This window comes from Canis lupus, chromosome 9 (assembly GCF_048164855.1).
Source record: "Canis lupus baileyi chromosome 9, mCanLup2.hap1, whole genome shotgun sequence".
Classification (NCBI taxonomy): Eukaryota; Metazoa; Chordata; class Mammalia; order Carnivora; family Canidae; genus Canis; species Canis lupus.
The window spans coordinates 37,682,258-37,698,064 of NC_132846.1; the positions used below are offsets into that span (position 1 = coordinate 37,682,258).

The 15,807-nt window shown below is 43.4% G+C and overlaps 1 protein-coding gene across 1 annotated transcript in view; it reads left to right on the forward strand.

Moving 5' to 3' along the window:
• Positions 1-13,261: 13,261 nt before the first annotated feature.
• The window catches only part of PRKCH (protein kinase C eta), a 233,543-nt gene continuing 230,997 nt past the window's right edge, over positions 13,262-15,807 (forward strand). The window contains exon 1 of the mRNA XM_072838846.1: positions 13,262-14,004. Within this exon, the coding sequence (XP_072694947.1) occupies positions 13,642-14,004 (363 nt within the window). The 5' untranslated portion in view covers positions 13,262-13,641. The remainder of the gene's footprint in view (positions 14,005-15,807) is intronic.

Genomic DNA, 15,807 nt, shown 5'->3' on the forward strand with positions numbered 1-15,807 from the left:
CTTGCTTCTCCCTCTGCCTGTGTCTCTACCTCTCTCTATGTTCTCTCATGAATAAATAAATAAAATTTAAAAAAAAAGAAAAGAAATGTTACTCTTCAACTCTGATAATTCTCCTTGACTTGAAGTTTACCTTGCATGATTATAAATCAACACTAACTTTCTTAGATTTGCTCAGTCATTTGTGGTTAGTGAATGCTGTATTGGACAACACATTCTTATCAGTGTACGTAGATTTATATTGTACAATTTCATGTAAAATATAAGAATTTACCATAGTATAATTTTATTACCTCTCTATCCTTTTTGTTACTGTTGTCATGTACTGTACATGAGTTAAAAGCTCCACAATATATTTATTTTTAAATAGCCTTGTCTTTTAAATAAATTATAAGAAGAAACAAGAAGATAGTTTTTCATACTTTCATGTTCATTTGCCATTTCTGATGATTTTCTTCCTGTAGTATTGTATATTCTGGTGCTTCCTTCCTGTAGGTTAGATTTCCCCTTGTATCATTTCCCATCATCCTAAATAACTCTCCTATTAGAATTTCGTATAGTTTTCAGTGAATTATTCCTGCATTCATTTATCTGAAAATGTCTTTTTTTTTTCATTTTTGAAAGATGTTTTTACTGCATATAGAATTCTGGGTTGACGCTTCTTTCAGTACTTTAATGATGACTTTCTATTTCTTCTGGTCTCTCTTGTTTCTTTTTCTTTTTTCTTTTTAAGATTTTATTTATTTAAAAAAAAAAAGATTTTATTTATTTATTAGAGAGAGAGAGAGAGAGAGAGCGCATGAGTGGTGGGAGGGCTCGAGGGAGAGGGAGAAGCAGACTCCCCACTGAGCAGGGACCCCCAAAGCGGGGCTCAGTCCCAGGACCCTGAGATCATGTCCTGAGCTAAAGGCAGTCACTTAACCAGTTGAGCCACCCAGGCATCCCTAGTCTCCACTCTTTCTAATGAGAAGTTAGCTGTCACTCATAGCATGTCCCCTGCATGTAATTGACTTTTTTCCTCCATTTTCAACATTTACTCTTTATTTTTGGTTGTCAGCCTTATGACTCTCATGTGCCTAGGTGTGATTTTTTTTTTTTATTCTGCCGGGAGTTTGTTGATTCTTCAATCTATAGGCTGACATTTTCCACCAAATTAGAGGAATTTTCAGCCATTGTTTCTTCAAGTTATACTCTACCCCATTCTTTCTTTCTTCTCTTTACCTAGGACTCCAGATATATATGTAATTTCAGAAGTTTACTTTCTATTTATAATATATCCATTTGGTTTATTTTTTGCTTCTACTCCCCATCTTTTTACTCAATATATTCATCTTTTCCTGTGGATCTTTAATTATATTGATATGAACCATTTTCAGGGTTTCATCTGTTAATTCCAAAATCTGGGTCATTTTGGATTCTGCTTCTATTGACTGCTTCTTCTCTTTATTATGGGTCACATCTTCTTCCTTCTTCACATGTCTACTACTTAAAAAATTATTATTATTATTTTAAGATTTACTACTTTAAAATTTTTTATTATTATTTTAAGATTTATTTATTTATTTGAGAGAAAAAGAGAGCATGAGTGGGAGGGGCAGAGGGAGAGAGAATCTCAAGCAGACTACACACTGAGAATCTCAAGCAGACTCCCCATGCAAGGCTCAATCTCACGACCCTAAGATCACAACCTGAGCTGAAACCAAGAGTCAGATGCTCAACTGACTGCACTGCCTAGGTGCTCCTAAAATTATTTTTTAATGTTGTTATCAGGGAGTTATAGAGAGTTTGGATTATCTTATTTTCCTTTATAGGCTGTTGAGTTTCTTTCTATGAAGCCATTAAATTACTGGCAAATCCTCTTGATCTTGTTAGGCTTTATTTTATTTATTTTTATCATTTTAAAAATATTTTATTTATTTATTTATTTATTCATGAGAGACACACACACACACACAGAGGGAGAGAGAGAGAGAGGCAGAAACACAGGCAGAGGGAGAAGCAGGCTCCATGCAGGGAGCCCGACGTGGGACTTGATCCTGGGACTCCAAGATCACACCCTGAGCTGAAGGCAGCGCTAAACCGCTGAACCACCCGGGGTTCTCAGGCTTTGTTTTATTATTTGTGTAGGGCAGTTCTATTTTGGCTTTGTCCTTAGTCTTGGGACATGGCCCTTTCTCTGGGGCATGGTACTTATTCCTAAGGTATGTCTTCTTTGAAATTTCAGTTGAATACATGAGGTGCTGAGGAAGGTCTCTCCACTTAGGCTGGGCCAATATTCTTGTTTCCCACACTGCATAGGCTGTGATGTCTTGGCCCAGGTTTCTTATTTGCAGCAGCCATTCTCTGCTAGGCCTCCTGAAGTCTCATCCTGCACATTGGCAGCAGGGGAACATTTAGAAAGCCCAGCAACTTCCTTCTCTACACAGTTCATTTTTTTCTATGATATCCTGCCTTAAAAATTACAGGAACTCCAGCCATTCTAAATTCTATGTGTACCTCTTCAGCTCAGCAAGACTTCCATACTCCCTTGGATTCCACTTCTTTTTAGTCCAGTTGGTATCTCTAAGTAGAAAGCTGAAGAAGACATGGAGCTCTCTTCAGGTTTCTCCCCCTTAAGGATCACAATGCTGCAATGTTTATTGTTAAATGCCTGAAATTGGTTACCTTAGATATTTATAGCTGTTTTCATTGGGAGGGCAAGTCCAGTATCTGTCACTGTGTACAGCCGGAAGTGGATGTCCTTCTATGTGTTTTCTTTTAATAAAGTATTTTTTTAAAGATTTTTTTAAAAATTTACTTATTCATGAGAGACACACACAGAGAGAGAAAGGCAGAGACACAGGCAGAGGGAGAAGCAGGCTCCATGCAGGGAGCCCGATGTGGGACTCAATCCCGGGACGCCAGGCACTGGAGCTGAAGGCAGACACTTAACCGCTGAGCCACCCAGGCGTCCCTTTAATAAAGTATTAAAACAAAAAATCACTTTCTTTTTTTTATTTAAAGATCCTTGTTTCATTTCTATGTCAGAGCACTATTCTTGAGGATTATACGTATTTTTACTCTAACCTCAATAATAATTAGTCGTTGAAGTTCATTTAAATTATTATAATTAACATTTCTAAATCATGATGATCAATAATTAGCATTACTTGGGATGCTGGAGTGGCACAATTGGTTGAGAATGCTACTCTTGGTTTTAGCTCAGGTCTGATTTCAGGGTTATGGGATTGAGCCTTACATTGCATTGGGCATTGCACTGAGCATGGAGTCTATTTGAGTTTCTCTCTCCCTCTTTCTCTACCTGCCCTCTCCTCCACATCCCACACATGCTCTCTCTCTCTAAAATAAATAAATCTTTAGAGGCACCTGAGTAGCTCAGTCAGTTAAGCATCCAACTCTTGATATCAGCTCAGGTCATGATCTCAGGGTCCTGGGATTGGCTCTATGCTCAGTGGGAGTCTGCTTGAGGATTCTCTTTCTCCCTCTGCCCCTCACCCCTGCCCTGGCTCATGCTCTCTCGTAAATAAATAAATAGATTTAAAACAATAATTAGCATTACTCATTAAAGTGCTTATCAAACATTGAAAAGACATTTTTCAAGAGATTAAAATAAAATTTGAGTAGAACAAAGTGTGGCCTAATATCCTTCTGTTTTAAAACTTTGGATACAATAAAATTATAGGACATTAAAATTATCCATATAAACTTTGTTGTTCACTGGTAGAAAATTTTTATAAATTTTCTTAAAAACAAAAATACCTCTTCACTGGCTCTAATTTAACTGGCCTATTAAAGGAAAATGCTAGAGAAACAAATTTGCCTGACATTGTATTCCTAGGAAGACTGATATAAATCATTGACTGCACCAAAATTTGTGTTTTACTTTATTGTTTAATGAAACATATCAAAGCAATATAAATGGTACTGCTGTTTATATAAATCAGTTAGAGATAAGGCATGTTAAGTCAGTAATTTACTTGAGACTAAAACCTGTTTTGGGGAGTTCTGGCCCTATATTCTGAAGACCCAGGGAATGTGTAATAAACTATCTGGAAAATGCCCCATTTCTGGTTCTAGCTCCTCATCTGTAAACTAACATTTTGGTCTAGAGTTGTCTCGCATACCTTCCAGATCAAAGGATCCATTCTTTCTGACCCATCTTCTTATTACAATGCTATATTTTTGTCTTTCATCTCAAAACATTCTTTCCATACATTTTCATCTCAAAGTAATGACAGCCATATTTCTGGGTGGTTATAAGAATCATTGGATAATTATAAATGGAACAAAAAACAAACATGCGGCTAAGTGCCAGGTAATTTTAAAACTTAAAAACTGTAACAATTACCCCATAAATATAATGTATTGAATCTCTGATTGCCATTACAAAATTAGACCCAAATTAAGAGAAATAGCTTAACATTTACATGGAAATCTAGACTCTGGAATGATATCACTGCCGGCCATCAGTTATCTTAAGCTGAGTCCAAGTTTTTAAAGTCATTTCCTAACTAATGTTAACAAGCACAGGTGTTTCCTGATTTCAGTTGTTCAGACTCTTAGAAAAAATGAGTAACTCAGGGAAATGTGTAAAATTCCTTTGTTGGCTTCCTTTCTCCTGTATCAAGCCTAAGTTTCATCTGAGTACTATACAGGTTTTTGTATTTCCATGCCCATTCAGCCCATAAGCTTATTTTCTCCCTATTTTTTATACTCACCATATCTCTCTTTTGTTTTCTTATTATTGGTGTTGTTTTTTCAAGTTTTCAGCCATCTTTAGAATCTCAATTTGAATGATTCTCTTTGAAGAGAACGAGTCAAATATCTGCCTCTGATTTGAAGGGTCTTTGTGGGTGACAGGGTTGAGCCCTTGTATGGCTGCGGGGCTGTACCTGGTCTTAAGCACCAATTTTTCCTCACCGCTGAGGGGCACAGTGTAAGGCAACCAGAAGGGGGTGAGGGAAGGGAAAGTGAGCCGTCATGTGAGACGGAACTGATAATATTTATGTAATAATATTTATATAATAACATTTATGTAATGCTGCAGGACTTTGCAATGTGCTTTAAAGTTGCTTTCTTATTTAATTCTGTGCGGTTGTCTAAGGTCTTCTAACAATTTTTGAGGTTGCAAACCTAAGTCTTTGAATGTTGTCTCTTCGGTGTAGGGTTCTTTTTCTTTTCAGATTTTTCTTTCCATTTATTTATTCATGGGAGACACACAGAGAGAGAGGCAGAGGGAGAAGCAGGCTCATGCAGGGAGCCCGACGTGGGACTCGATCCCGGGACTCCAGGATCACGCCCTGGGCTGAAGGCAGCGCTAAACCGCTGAGCCACCCAGGCGTCCCGTGTAGGGTTCTTAAACTTGAGTGCCATTTACATTCTTAAACTTTGTCAAGAAGGCCAATTTGGGGGTTGTCTAACTCCCTACTCCACCCTAGCTCATTTCAGATTGTCAGAATTGCCCTGCTATCACTTGTTGGCTTTCAGAATTAAAATTATGTTGACAGTATGGCGGGACTTTATTAAAGTAGGGTTAACAAGAAATAGTACATTGATAAACTACAAAGTATTTACCTGCTTTGCTCTTCTAGTGTCTAGAATAAACATTTGCTAATTTTCTGTGTGCAAAACAAGTGTCTCAATTCAGAGTTCTAAAAAGGGAGAAGGAGAAGGACTTTGAAGGATTTTAATGTAGGAATAGGTCTTGACTAGTTTTGTAGAAAGTCAAATTTTTGTCCTTGTATGAGAAAGATAACTGGGGCTGATGTGAAAATTGTTTATTTCATTATTAGGATTTCAAGGACAAAAGGTCTCTTTTTATGCCTCCTTATTATGAACTATATAGTCTTAGGAACAGGGGCCAAACTGCTTTTTCATTTCTAAGAATCAGAAAACGTTCAAGTTTCACCAGAAAGATGACAGGAAATGATTACAGTTTCAAAGGGTTAAAGTCAACCTTATCTGTGATTTGGCATGTAGTTTTTAAATATTAGCTTAAAAATCTTTTAATAAGTTGCTAAAACCTTCATTATGGAAAAATTCCAAAGTACATAAATGAAAAGAAGAAAAAGTCACCTATAATAATAAACATTTGTAAAGTTGCTTCCTTTGTGTCAGGTACTGTTCCAAATGCTTTGCAAATAATAGCTTCTATAAAACTCACAGTAACCCTGGTCACTGAGTGAAGCAGAAAATTCCACCCAAAACATGAAGAAAATCCAGCAAAGGGTGAGAGAAAGACACTATTAGAACAAAATTATCATTTTCCTCTCACAGATTTCTTACCCAAACCACAAAATCTAAAAGCTTGGTCACTACTTGTCGTTAATAACCACTTGGCTTGTTAATGGACTAGAACTAACTGAGAAAGGTTAATGAAACAAACTGCCCAATAGCTAAATTAATAATAGGTTCTGGAGAAAGTCAGGACTATCGTAAATCATATACATTTGCTTCCATTACTGGCACTTTAAAAAACACAAAAAAGAAAAATATTAAAAATGAAGAGTTCTAGTAACTTCTGCATTCAGAATTAAGGGTTTTAAAACTATTTTAGCTTGAAAAGATATTTTTGCCTCATTTGGTGACATGTTACTTTATGTGGTTATTACAGAGGTGGACACAAAGAAATGTTTGAGGTGACTAAATGTCATTATCTCCTCTAAACTATGTATCTCTTCTTTTTTAAAAAATATTTTATTTATTCATGAGACACACAGAGAGAGAGAGAGAGAGAGAGGCAGAGACACAGGCAGAGGAAGAAGCAGGCTCCATGCAGGGAGCCCGATGCGCGACTCGATCCCGAGACTCCAGGATCACGCCCCGGGCTGAAGGCAGGCGCTAAACCGCTGAGCCACCTGGGCTGCCCCTCTCTCTTTTTTTTTCCCCCTCTTCTTGTATTATATATGAGATGTATCTTTTTTTTTTTTTTTTAATCCACACAACTCTAATTCAGGCTGAGGACATTTATGAGCCTGCTTCTTTTTAAAATTAATTTATTATTAATTTTTTAAAAAAGATTTTATTTATTTATTCATGAGAGACACACAGAGAGAGGCAGAGACATAGGCAGCTGGAGAAGCAGATTCCCCATGGGGAGCTTGTTGTGGGACTTGATCCCAGGACCCTGGGAACACACCCTGAGCCAAAGGCAGACGCTTAACCACTGAACCACCCAGGCGCCCCTATGACCTGCTTCTTAATAGAATGACTGTAAAGATGTCAGGGTTCCACACTCCTGCTAAGAAATGCGCCGAGGGGTTGTAAAGGATTTCAAATGAAAATATTCTAATATGGGTAGATTTAAGTAGATGAGTTATGTCAAAAAAGAAGACAGCCATGGGAGGAGAGATTTGTATTTGTTCTCTTTAAACACATAAATTTTTAACTTCATTCGATTTTCCTGTTAGGAAACAATGGCAGAGATGTTTTGTGGAGTTGTTGCTCTTGATCACTAGGCTACATCCAGGCAATTGTCAGTACAAAGTGTTACCAACTTGACTGCTTTTTATGAGGGTATTACTTTTATGCTTGCTCCTCTGTTCTGACCTCAATCTCTGGAATCTGTTTTACTTAAGTGGGCTATTGAGCCAAATAGTAGTGCAAGGCTTTTCTGAGGAAGCCTGAGAAAGGATGAGAAGCCCTGCCTATGCACTCTGCCTGCCATTTGGGACTTCTGCCCATCACACTTCCTTTCTCTCCTTCCCTCTTCTACAGTAAGCTGTTGATCCATTGACATGCTAACTGGTGCATCAGAAGCCTTTAGCTCCTTCATCCCACATCCCTCTCACCCCGATTTTGCTTCTGTTTCTTCGTGTAAGTCATTGAAGATCTGCCCTTTATCCTGGAGTTCAGAAACCTCACAATGATGTGTCTGGGTGAGGTTCCTTTTTCAATTAATTCTACCTAATACACTGTATACTTTCCAGTATGAGACTAGTGTCTTCCTTCCATTCTGAGAAATGTTACCATCTTTGTGAAATATCTTACCTTTTTCTCTGCTTTCTGGAACACCTATAAGTAGGACATGGTGTCCCCACTTATTTATATGTATCTTTGCATATCTGGAAAATGGATAGGGAAAAATACTGCTCTAACTCTTGCCCTTCGTACCACCCTCTCCTGCCTACTGAGAATCTCGATCTTCCTCCTTGTTCTAGTGAACAGCAGTTTTCAATCCTAGTATGCATTACAATCACTCTGACATAGGGCTTAGGTATTAATTAATTAATTAATTAATTAAGAGAGCCATGAGTGCCAGTGGGAGTGGGAGTTGGGATGGGCAGAGGGAAAGAGAGAGAGAGAGAGAAAATCTTAAGTAGGCTCCATGCCCAGCACACAGCCGAATGCAGAGCTTGATCCCACAACCCTGAGATCATGACCTGGGCCAAAATCAAGAGTCAACAATTAACTGACTGAACCACCCAGGTGCCCTAGGCATGCGTTTAAATAAATGGGTCAAATCTCAGCTCTCCCATGTACAAACTATGTTCCAATTCATTTAACCTTTCTGACTCTCGGTTTCCTTATCTGGAAAATAGAGATAATAACACTTAACCTCGTTTGGTTGTCACAAAGATCAAATGAAATAATATTTGTCAAGTGGCTTGTTACAATGCTGGTGGATGCTCAATAAATGATAATATGACTGCCAAGGTAACAGTTGAAATGTAGCATGTACTTGGCAATGTATCAAATACTTCATATGAATTACTTTATCTTCAGAGCCCTTTTAGATAAGTATGTTTATTATTAGTTTGTGAGTCCAACACTGTATGACTTGTGTTACTTGTGTTGCTTTCTTTATCATTTGGTATACATGTTTTAGGTACTTCATAGCATATTTATATTTCTTACTCTACACTAAAAATATTATTTACTATTTTTTTCCATGTTGTTTATCATGTGTAATTTTAATAACTATTCCATTAGGTTGCTATTCTATAGTTGACTTAGTCATTCTATTATTGCCAGACCTCCTTAGGCAAAGAACTGGTTTGTTTGAAGTATGTATACTGTCAAACTGTTCTCTAAAGGTTGTGCCATTTCATAATGACACGGGATAATTTTTGACCTAGCTGTTTTATTGTCTAAATTCTCTAATTCTATTTTAAAGTGGAATGAAAATGTGAAATGTTCCTTAAGAAATTAGACAAATGACAATAATTCAGTCAAGCAATCAATCAAAAAAGCATTTAGATAATGTGCAAGGAATGTATACAAGAAGTCCAAAGTTATAGTGTGGCTGAAAAAAAAAAATAGCAACAAAGAGGGAAAAAAAACCCCAAACAAACCTCTAGTGCATTAAAGGATCTATAACACTGAGTTTATTTATTTTTATTTTTTTTAATATTTTATTTATTTATTCATGAGAGACAGAGAGAGACAGGCAGAGGGAGAAGCAGGCTCCATGCAGGGAGCCTGATGTGGGACTCGATCCTGGGACCCCAGGATCACGCCCTGGGCCAAAGGCAGGCACTAAACCACTGAGCCACCCAGGGATCCTATAACACTGAGTTTAAAGCAGTCAATACAAATATGCAAGTTACTACATTACATTACATGCTGCTAATCAGGGGGGTAGGATGTATACAGAGAGGGGACTTCTTGTCCTCTGCCTTCCTGGAAAGTCAAGACCAGCTCCAAATAAAAGCTATGACACAGGGAAGGCTTCGTACTGGCAGACAGTACTTCCCACATAGGCTTTGTACTACATGATGTGTACTATCTGTCTAGTGTCCCCCTAGGAGCCACCAAAGGGCACATGACATAGGCTGGGGACATTCAAGGTCTTTCCCAGGCTGATTTAAGGAGGTGGGTGGAGGAAATCCTCTTTCCACCGGGCTCACAAAACTGGAAATCTGGGCATTTGGGCTGCTGGTGACCATGTCTCCTGACTGTAGAGGCAATTTCGGAGAGAAGGCGAAAGCCTCAAACATGTTTGCTTGTTCTTAAACTAAGTGTCATTTCTTTTCCTGTGTCTCAGATGGCATTCCCTCCTGCAGTCTCAGAGCTGTACGATTTCTCTCCTCTCTTGTGTTGCATCCTCCTTAATGAAAAGCCCTCCACCCGGTGATCCCATCTTCCTCCTCAGCTCTCTCTTCCTCATTCCAGCCAAACCTCTTGGACGAGTGTCTACACGTACACTCTTCACTCTTATTTTTCACCTCAAGATACTCCAAATGGGCTTCAGCCCCCATCCCTCTACAGAAATGGCTCAAAGATTACCAAGGATGTCCACTGTCATCTCTTCATGGCTGACTTAATCCTTGTTACTCAATCCCTTAGTATCATTTGGCCTAGCCAACCAATTACTTCTTGTTTGAAAACTCTTTGGTTGGTTTTCATAGCACCTGGATACTGAATCCTCTGGTTTTTCTCTTATAACCCTGTTGCTCTTCAGAACCCTCTTGCCTGCTCTCTTCCATCTATGCATGTTGGGGTTTCTGGAGGGCTCTATACTAAGTCCCCTTCTTTCCTTATGCTACATTCTATTCCCATCTTTTCCCTATAATCACGATGTCATTCACTATTCTGGTTTTGATTGCTATCTATATATTAATGGCTTCTCAGTCTTTTGCTGAGACTGCACCTCTGAGCTTCACAAGTACATAGCTGTGTGCCCGCTTCAGATTGCAACTCAAATGAATCAAGATATATCAAAACTGACATTTTTCAAACTGAACTGTTCATCTCCCTCCAAATATCTGCTCCTTCTCTAGGGGTTCCTAATCACCAATGGCTCCCCAATCCACACAGTTGCTTAAGCTGGATGCCTGCAAGTCATCCTCGATACCTTCCTCTTCCTCATTCCTTCCATTAGGTCTGAGAAATGGCCTGAGCATCCTACCTCCTAAATACTTCTCACATCTATCTCCAATTCCATCACCACCATCCGAGTCCTGGTCACCATCTTCTCTCCTTGGACTTTGGAATTAGCCTCCTAACTGGTTTCCTCACACCCATGCTTGCTCCTTCCAATCCACTCTTCACATGGCCCCAAAGACAGGCTTTTGTTTTGTTTTGTTTTTTTTTAAGTTTGTTGATTTATTTATTTAAATAATCTCTATACCCAAGATGGGGCTTGAACTCACAACCCTGAGATCAAGAGTCGCACCTTCTTCCCACTAAGCCACCAGGCGCACTCCCCAGACAGAGGTTTTAAAAGACAAATCTCATCCTGTCCCTGCTTAACAACTTTCAGTAGCTTTCAGCTGCCCACAGACCGTGTCCAAAGACATACCCATGACTTACTAGTCTTGGACCCTGACCTACCTTTTCAGGTGAATTTTAGCCACTTTCCACATATCTTTTTCTATTTTATTTTATTTTATTTTATTATTTTATTTTATTTTACTTTATTATTTTATTTTATTTTATTTTATTTTATTATTTTTTGGCTCTTGCCACATGGAATCCTTCCTGTTCATGAAACAGGTCAAACTGTCCTTTTCCTTGGAAACCCTGTATAAACTGGTCTTTTTGCTGTGCTATTTCTTCAGGGGACCTGTCCTGACCACCCCTTCCAGGTTCCATGGTTCCATTGTCCCATTGCCCCTGAGCTTTTCCTCCATTGCACGCCCCAAGTGTGTGATTCAGATCTTGTTTTTCCTTGCTGTGGGACTATAAGCCCCAGGAGGGCAGGCACCACCACTGTCTTGCTCCTGGCTCTGTCACCACTGCCCATCTGTACCTAAGGTAGTGCTGAAAGGACAAAGATGGAGCATCTAGTGTCCCTCACATCCCCACCCCAGGGCAACTGTGTAGCACCCCACCATTTGGGGACTATCGTTTTTTAGTGCCAAAGTCCAACAGCAGCAAATCTTTCAGTGGTTCTTAAAGCTAGAAGCCTGTTCTTTGGAAGAGAGAATGACAAAGTTGACCCAAACGGTCACCTTGACCTCTTCCCCTGGAGCACCAGGGCTTGAAGGGAGCTCCCTGGATGTTTGGGAGCTTGCTTTATAAGCCCTGCCTAAGTTAGGATGATGTGCTGCATCCTTGCCTTGTTCTCTTAAAAGAAGTTTTGATGTTTTTAAGACAGGGCCTTCCCCGCCCGCCCATTGTTCTTATTGGTTTTCATTCTGTTGTGTGCCTCCGTTCCTAGGGAGTGAAATGGTTGAGAAGCTACTCAGTTTGAGAGCCCCAAAGCGTGCCCTGAGTGCAGGGGGCTAGGAAGACCGGACCTGCTCTCAGGGGAACCAGAACAGCCAGACAGAATGTAATTAAGTAGCTTCAAAACGGCCTAGGCGTTACGGGCGACAAATTGGTTGTGCTGGCCCTCAAGGAGCAAGCTTTGTGGTCAAGCACAGTAGATGGAAGAGTTCACCCAAGGGCCCAAACACTCCCGGAGCCACGGGTAGGAGGGAACAAAGGGCTGCCCGCTCTAACTCGCAGCGCAGCCACAAGCTGGAGTGTTCCTCGAAGAGGCGGTTTCTTCGGCATGCACGTGTCAGGGGCAGTGTTTGCGCGAACATCTGCCCTTGCTGGGCAGGGCTGGGTAGACTGGGAACCACCCCGCAGAGAGACTTAGTACATCTCGGCCACGTCTGCTTCAGAACCGACCTTTCCTGCTCTTTGTGCAGCGAGACACACCTCTCCCAGGAAGGAGGCGGACAGGATTTCCATCATTACTACCACCCTGTTAGAACAACAACAACAACAACAACAAAACAACCGTGTAATTACTCTCTGCAGGAAAGGCGCACAAACAGGATGGTTCCGAGCTGAGCGCGGGATGAGCCCTCCCTGTTAAGATCAGGAAAAGGAACCTGCCCGCCGCGCGCCCTCCGCGCCAGGGCCTCTCCCGGACCGCCGGGCAGCGCCGCCCGCCCACTCCCCCGGTGGTAAGGAGGGTGCCCGAGACTCGTGGAGCGCGGGTTCCCCGCTCCGGCTCCTCCTCCTTCCGCCTTCCAGCACCCCCGGACCTGTCTCCCAGGCCTCAGGTGCCGGCTTGGGCTAGGCCCCGAGCCCTTGGCTTTCCGGCCGCCACCTGCGGGAGCCCCTGGCCCGCAGAGCGCCGGGAGCGCGCGCAGCGCCGGGCCAGCGGGCGGCCCAGAGGCTCCCCGGCCGCGCGCCCCGCCGCCCGTGCGCCCCGCCCCCGGGGCCCGGCAGGCGCGGGACTCCGGCGCCCCGCTCCGCTGAACTTGGAGCCTGGCGGCGCGAGGCTCCTGCCGGGGCTGCGGCGGCTGCCGCTTCCTGGTTTGAAGCTCGCCGAGTGGGGGAGAGCGTGAGCCCGCGGAGGCGGGGGCAGGACGAGAAGCGGGAGGAGGCGGGGGCAGGAGACGCCTGGGGCTGGAGCTAGCCGGACGGGTCGCTCCGGCTCTCCGGGGAGAGGAGCTTCCCGGCTCTGGAGGAGGCGCGAGCCGCCCGAGAGAGCCCCCGGGACCGTCGGGCCACCCCGGCTCGCGGAGGGCTCGGCTCCGGGCTCCCCTCCTTTCCACCTCGCGAGGGAGGGGGCGAGGGAAGGAGGGGAGGGGACGGTCCCGCGCGGGAGGCAGAATGACCAGTGGAGGGGGGCTTGGGCGCTGCTTTTCCCCGGAGCTGCGTCCGCTCCGGCGGCTGCCGCGAGGGCTGGCTTGAGCAGGGGCTCCAGGCTCTCCCGCTGCGAGCCGGCGCGCCCCCCGGGGCTGGGCCGGTGGCGCCGGCATGACGTCCGGCAGCATGAAGTTCAATGGATACTTGAGGGTCCGCATCGGCGAGGCCGTGGGGCTGCAGCCCACCCGCTGGTCCCTGCGCCACTCGCTCTTCAAGAAGGGCTACCAGCTGCTGGACCCCTACCTGACGGTGAGCGTGGACCAGGTGCGCGTGGGCCAGACCAGCACCAAGCAGAAGACCAACAAACCCACGTATAATGAGGAGTTCTGCGCCAACGTCACCGACGGCGGCCACCTGGAGCTGGCCGTCTTCCACGAGACGCCCCTGGGCTATGACCACTTCGTGGCCAACTGCACCCTGCAGTTCCAGGAGCTGCTGCGCACGGCCGGCGCCTCGGACACCTTCGAGGGCTGGGTGAGTGGCCGCGGTGGCTCTCGCTTGTGTCCGCTTGCCTCTCTGTGTCCCCTCCACTTTTCAAAACTCACCTGGGTCCCGCTTCCCCATCCCGTAGCCGGGCTCCGCGGCGGAGGAATTGGAACTCCGTCCAGATTCTGGTCCTCGCCCAGGTGGCCCCGGCCCTGGTGACGCGACCGCGGTGGGTGTGTGAGGGCTCGCGTGCGTCTCCAGGAAGCCGGCCGGGACACGGTCCCCTTCGGGGCTGGCGGCTTGGGCTAACGGGAAGTCAGGGCGGAGGAGGTCACCCCCCTACGCTCAGACTTTGGATAAGGCGCCTCAAGTCTCCGCACGCGGGTAATCCATACAAAGGAAAGGCGAGTGAGATGTGGTGTGAAAGTGGCTTGCTCTGGGCAAAGCCCTTAAAGCGCTTCTTAGGGGAAAGCCATACATTCTCGCAAGTATTATTCATAGTGTTTATGGATACATGTTGGTTCAGCGGCTCAGACGTGCACACGTGTTTCAGCATGCAGATCCATTACATCCCCTGGGTACATAACCTACACTGGCAGGGATCTGAGTTCCTGGGTCCGCACGTTGGCAAAGTTTTCCAAGGAGATGAGGTTTACACGTGTTTGTAAGTAACTTCAGTTCTGTCACAGCCTGAGAGGTGTGTCTTGCATGCGCCTTTGTGCTACTATTGGTCTGGGAGCTTCCAGAACTCCTCAGTTCGTGGACCACCCCCAGTTCTCCCCATCTCATCTGCTGGTGTTTCTGTGTATTGACAAGTACTTACCCGCAACTACCTACTTGCCTCTCCTTTTCACATAGTTCCCATGAGACAAAATTTCTGCAAATGAATTAAAATTTCTATTAGCACTCTACTCGGTGCTAAAATGCTTTCGCTCCTTATTCCCTGTACTGGCTTTGTGATACAGGTGTTCTCCTTTCCACTTTTACATGATGAAATGATAATTATAATGAAGTGGTCTGGTTTGGCAAAGTGGAGTGGGCTGTTTGCAGACTCTGGAGTTTAATGGTTTAAGTAGGAGGATGTTGGTTTTGAGTCCAGAATGTGAATCAGTATTGAAAATCTATTTGAAACTAACACGTGGTGGAATCAGGTGGATACTAATGAACACTTATTTCAATATTTATTGTATACTTTGAGGAACTGGTAATATTACCATATATTCTGTAAAATTACAGATGGCTTGCAGAACTATCTTTTAAGTAGAAAACATGATGACTATTTAATCATTTCAAATTCTATTGAGTTAATTTTTCTTCAGCTGAATTTAATGAAATTCAGAAGTGGATTGGGATTGGAGAGGAATGGCTAAAATAGAGACTTAAAAAAAAAAAAAAGAAAAGAAAAGATTTTGGGCAGCCCTGGTGGCTCAGCAGTTTGGCGCCTGCCTTTCCGCCCAGGGTGTGATCCTGGAGACCCAAAATCGAGTCCCACATCGGACTCCCTCTGCCTGTGTCTCTGCCCCTCTCTCTCTGTGTCTCTCATGAATAAATAAATAAAATCTTAAAAAAAAAAGATTTTATTTATTTGAGAGCGAGCAAGAGCACAAACGGGGTGAGGGCCAGAGGGAGAAGCAGACTCCCTGCTGAGAAGGGAGCCCCATATGGGGCTCTATCCTGGTACTCCAGGATCATAACCTGAGCTGAAGACAGACGTCCAACTGACTGAGCCACCTAGGTGCCCCTAGAGACATATTTTATCCTGTGAATTTCTAAATAGAAATAGAGGTGAGCCTAGGAATCCAAATAGAAGTACTGAATTAGTGTTTGATTAGGAGTTAGGTGGGGAAAACT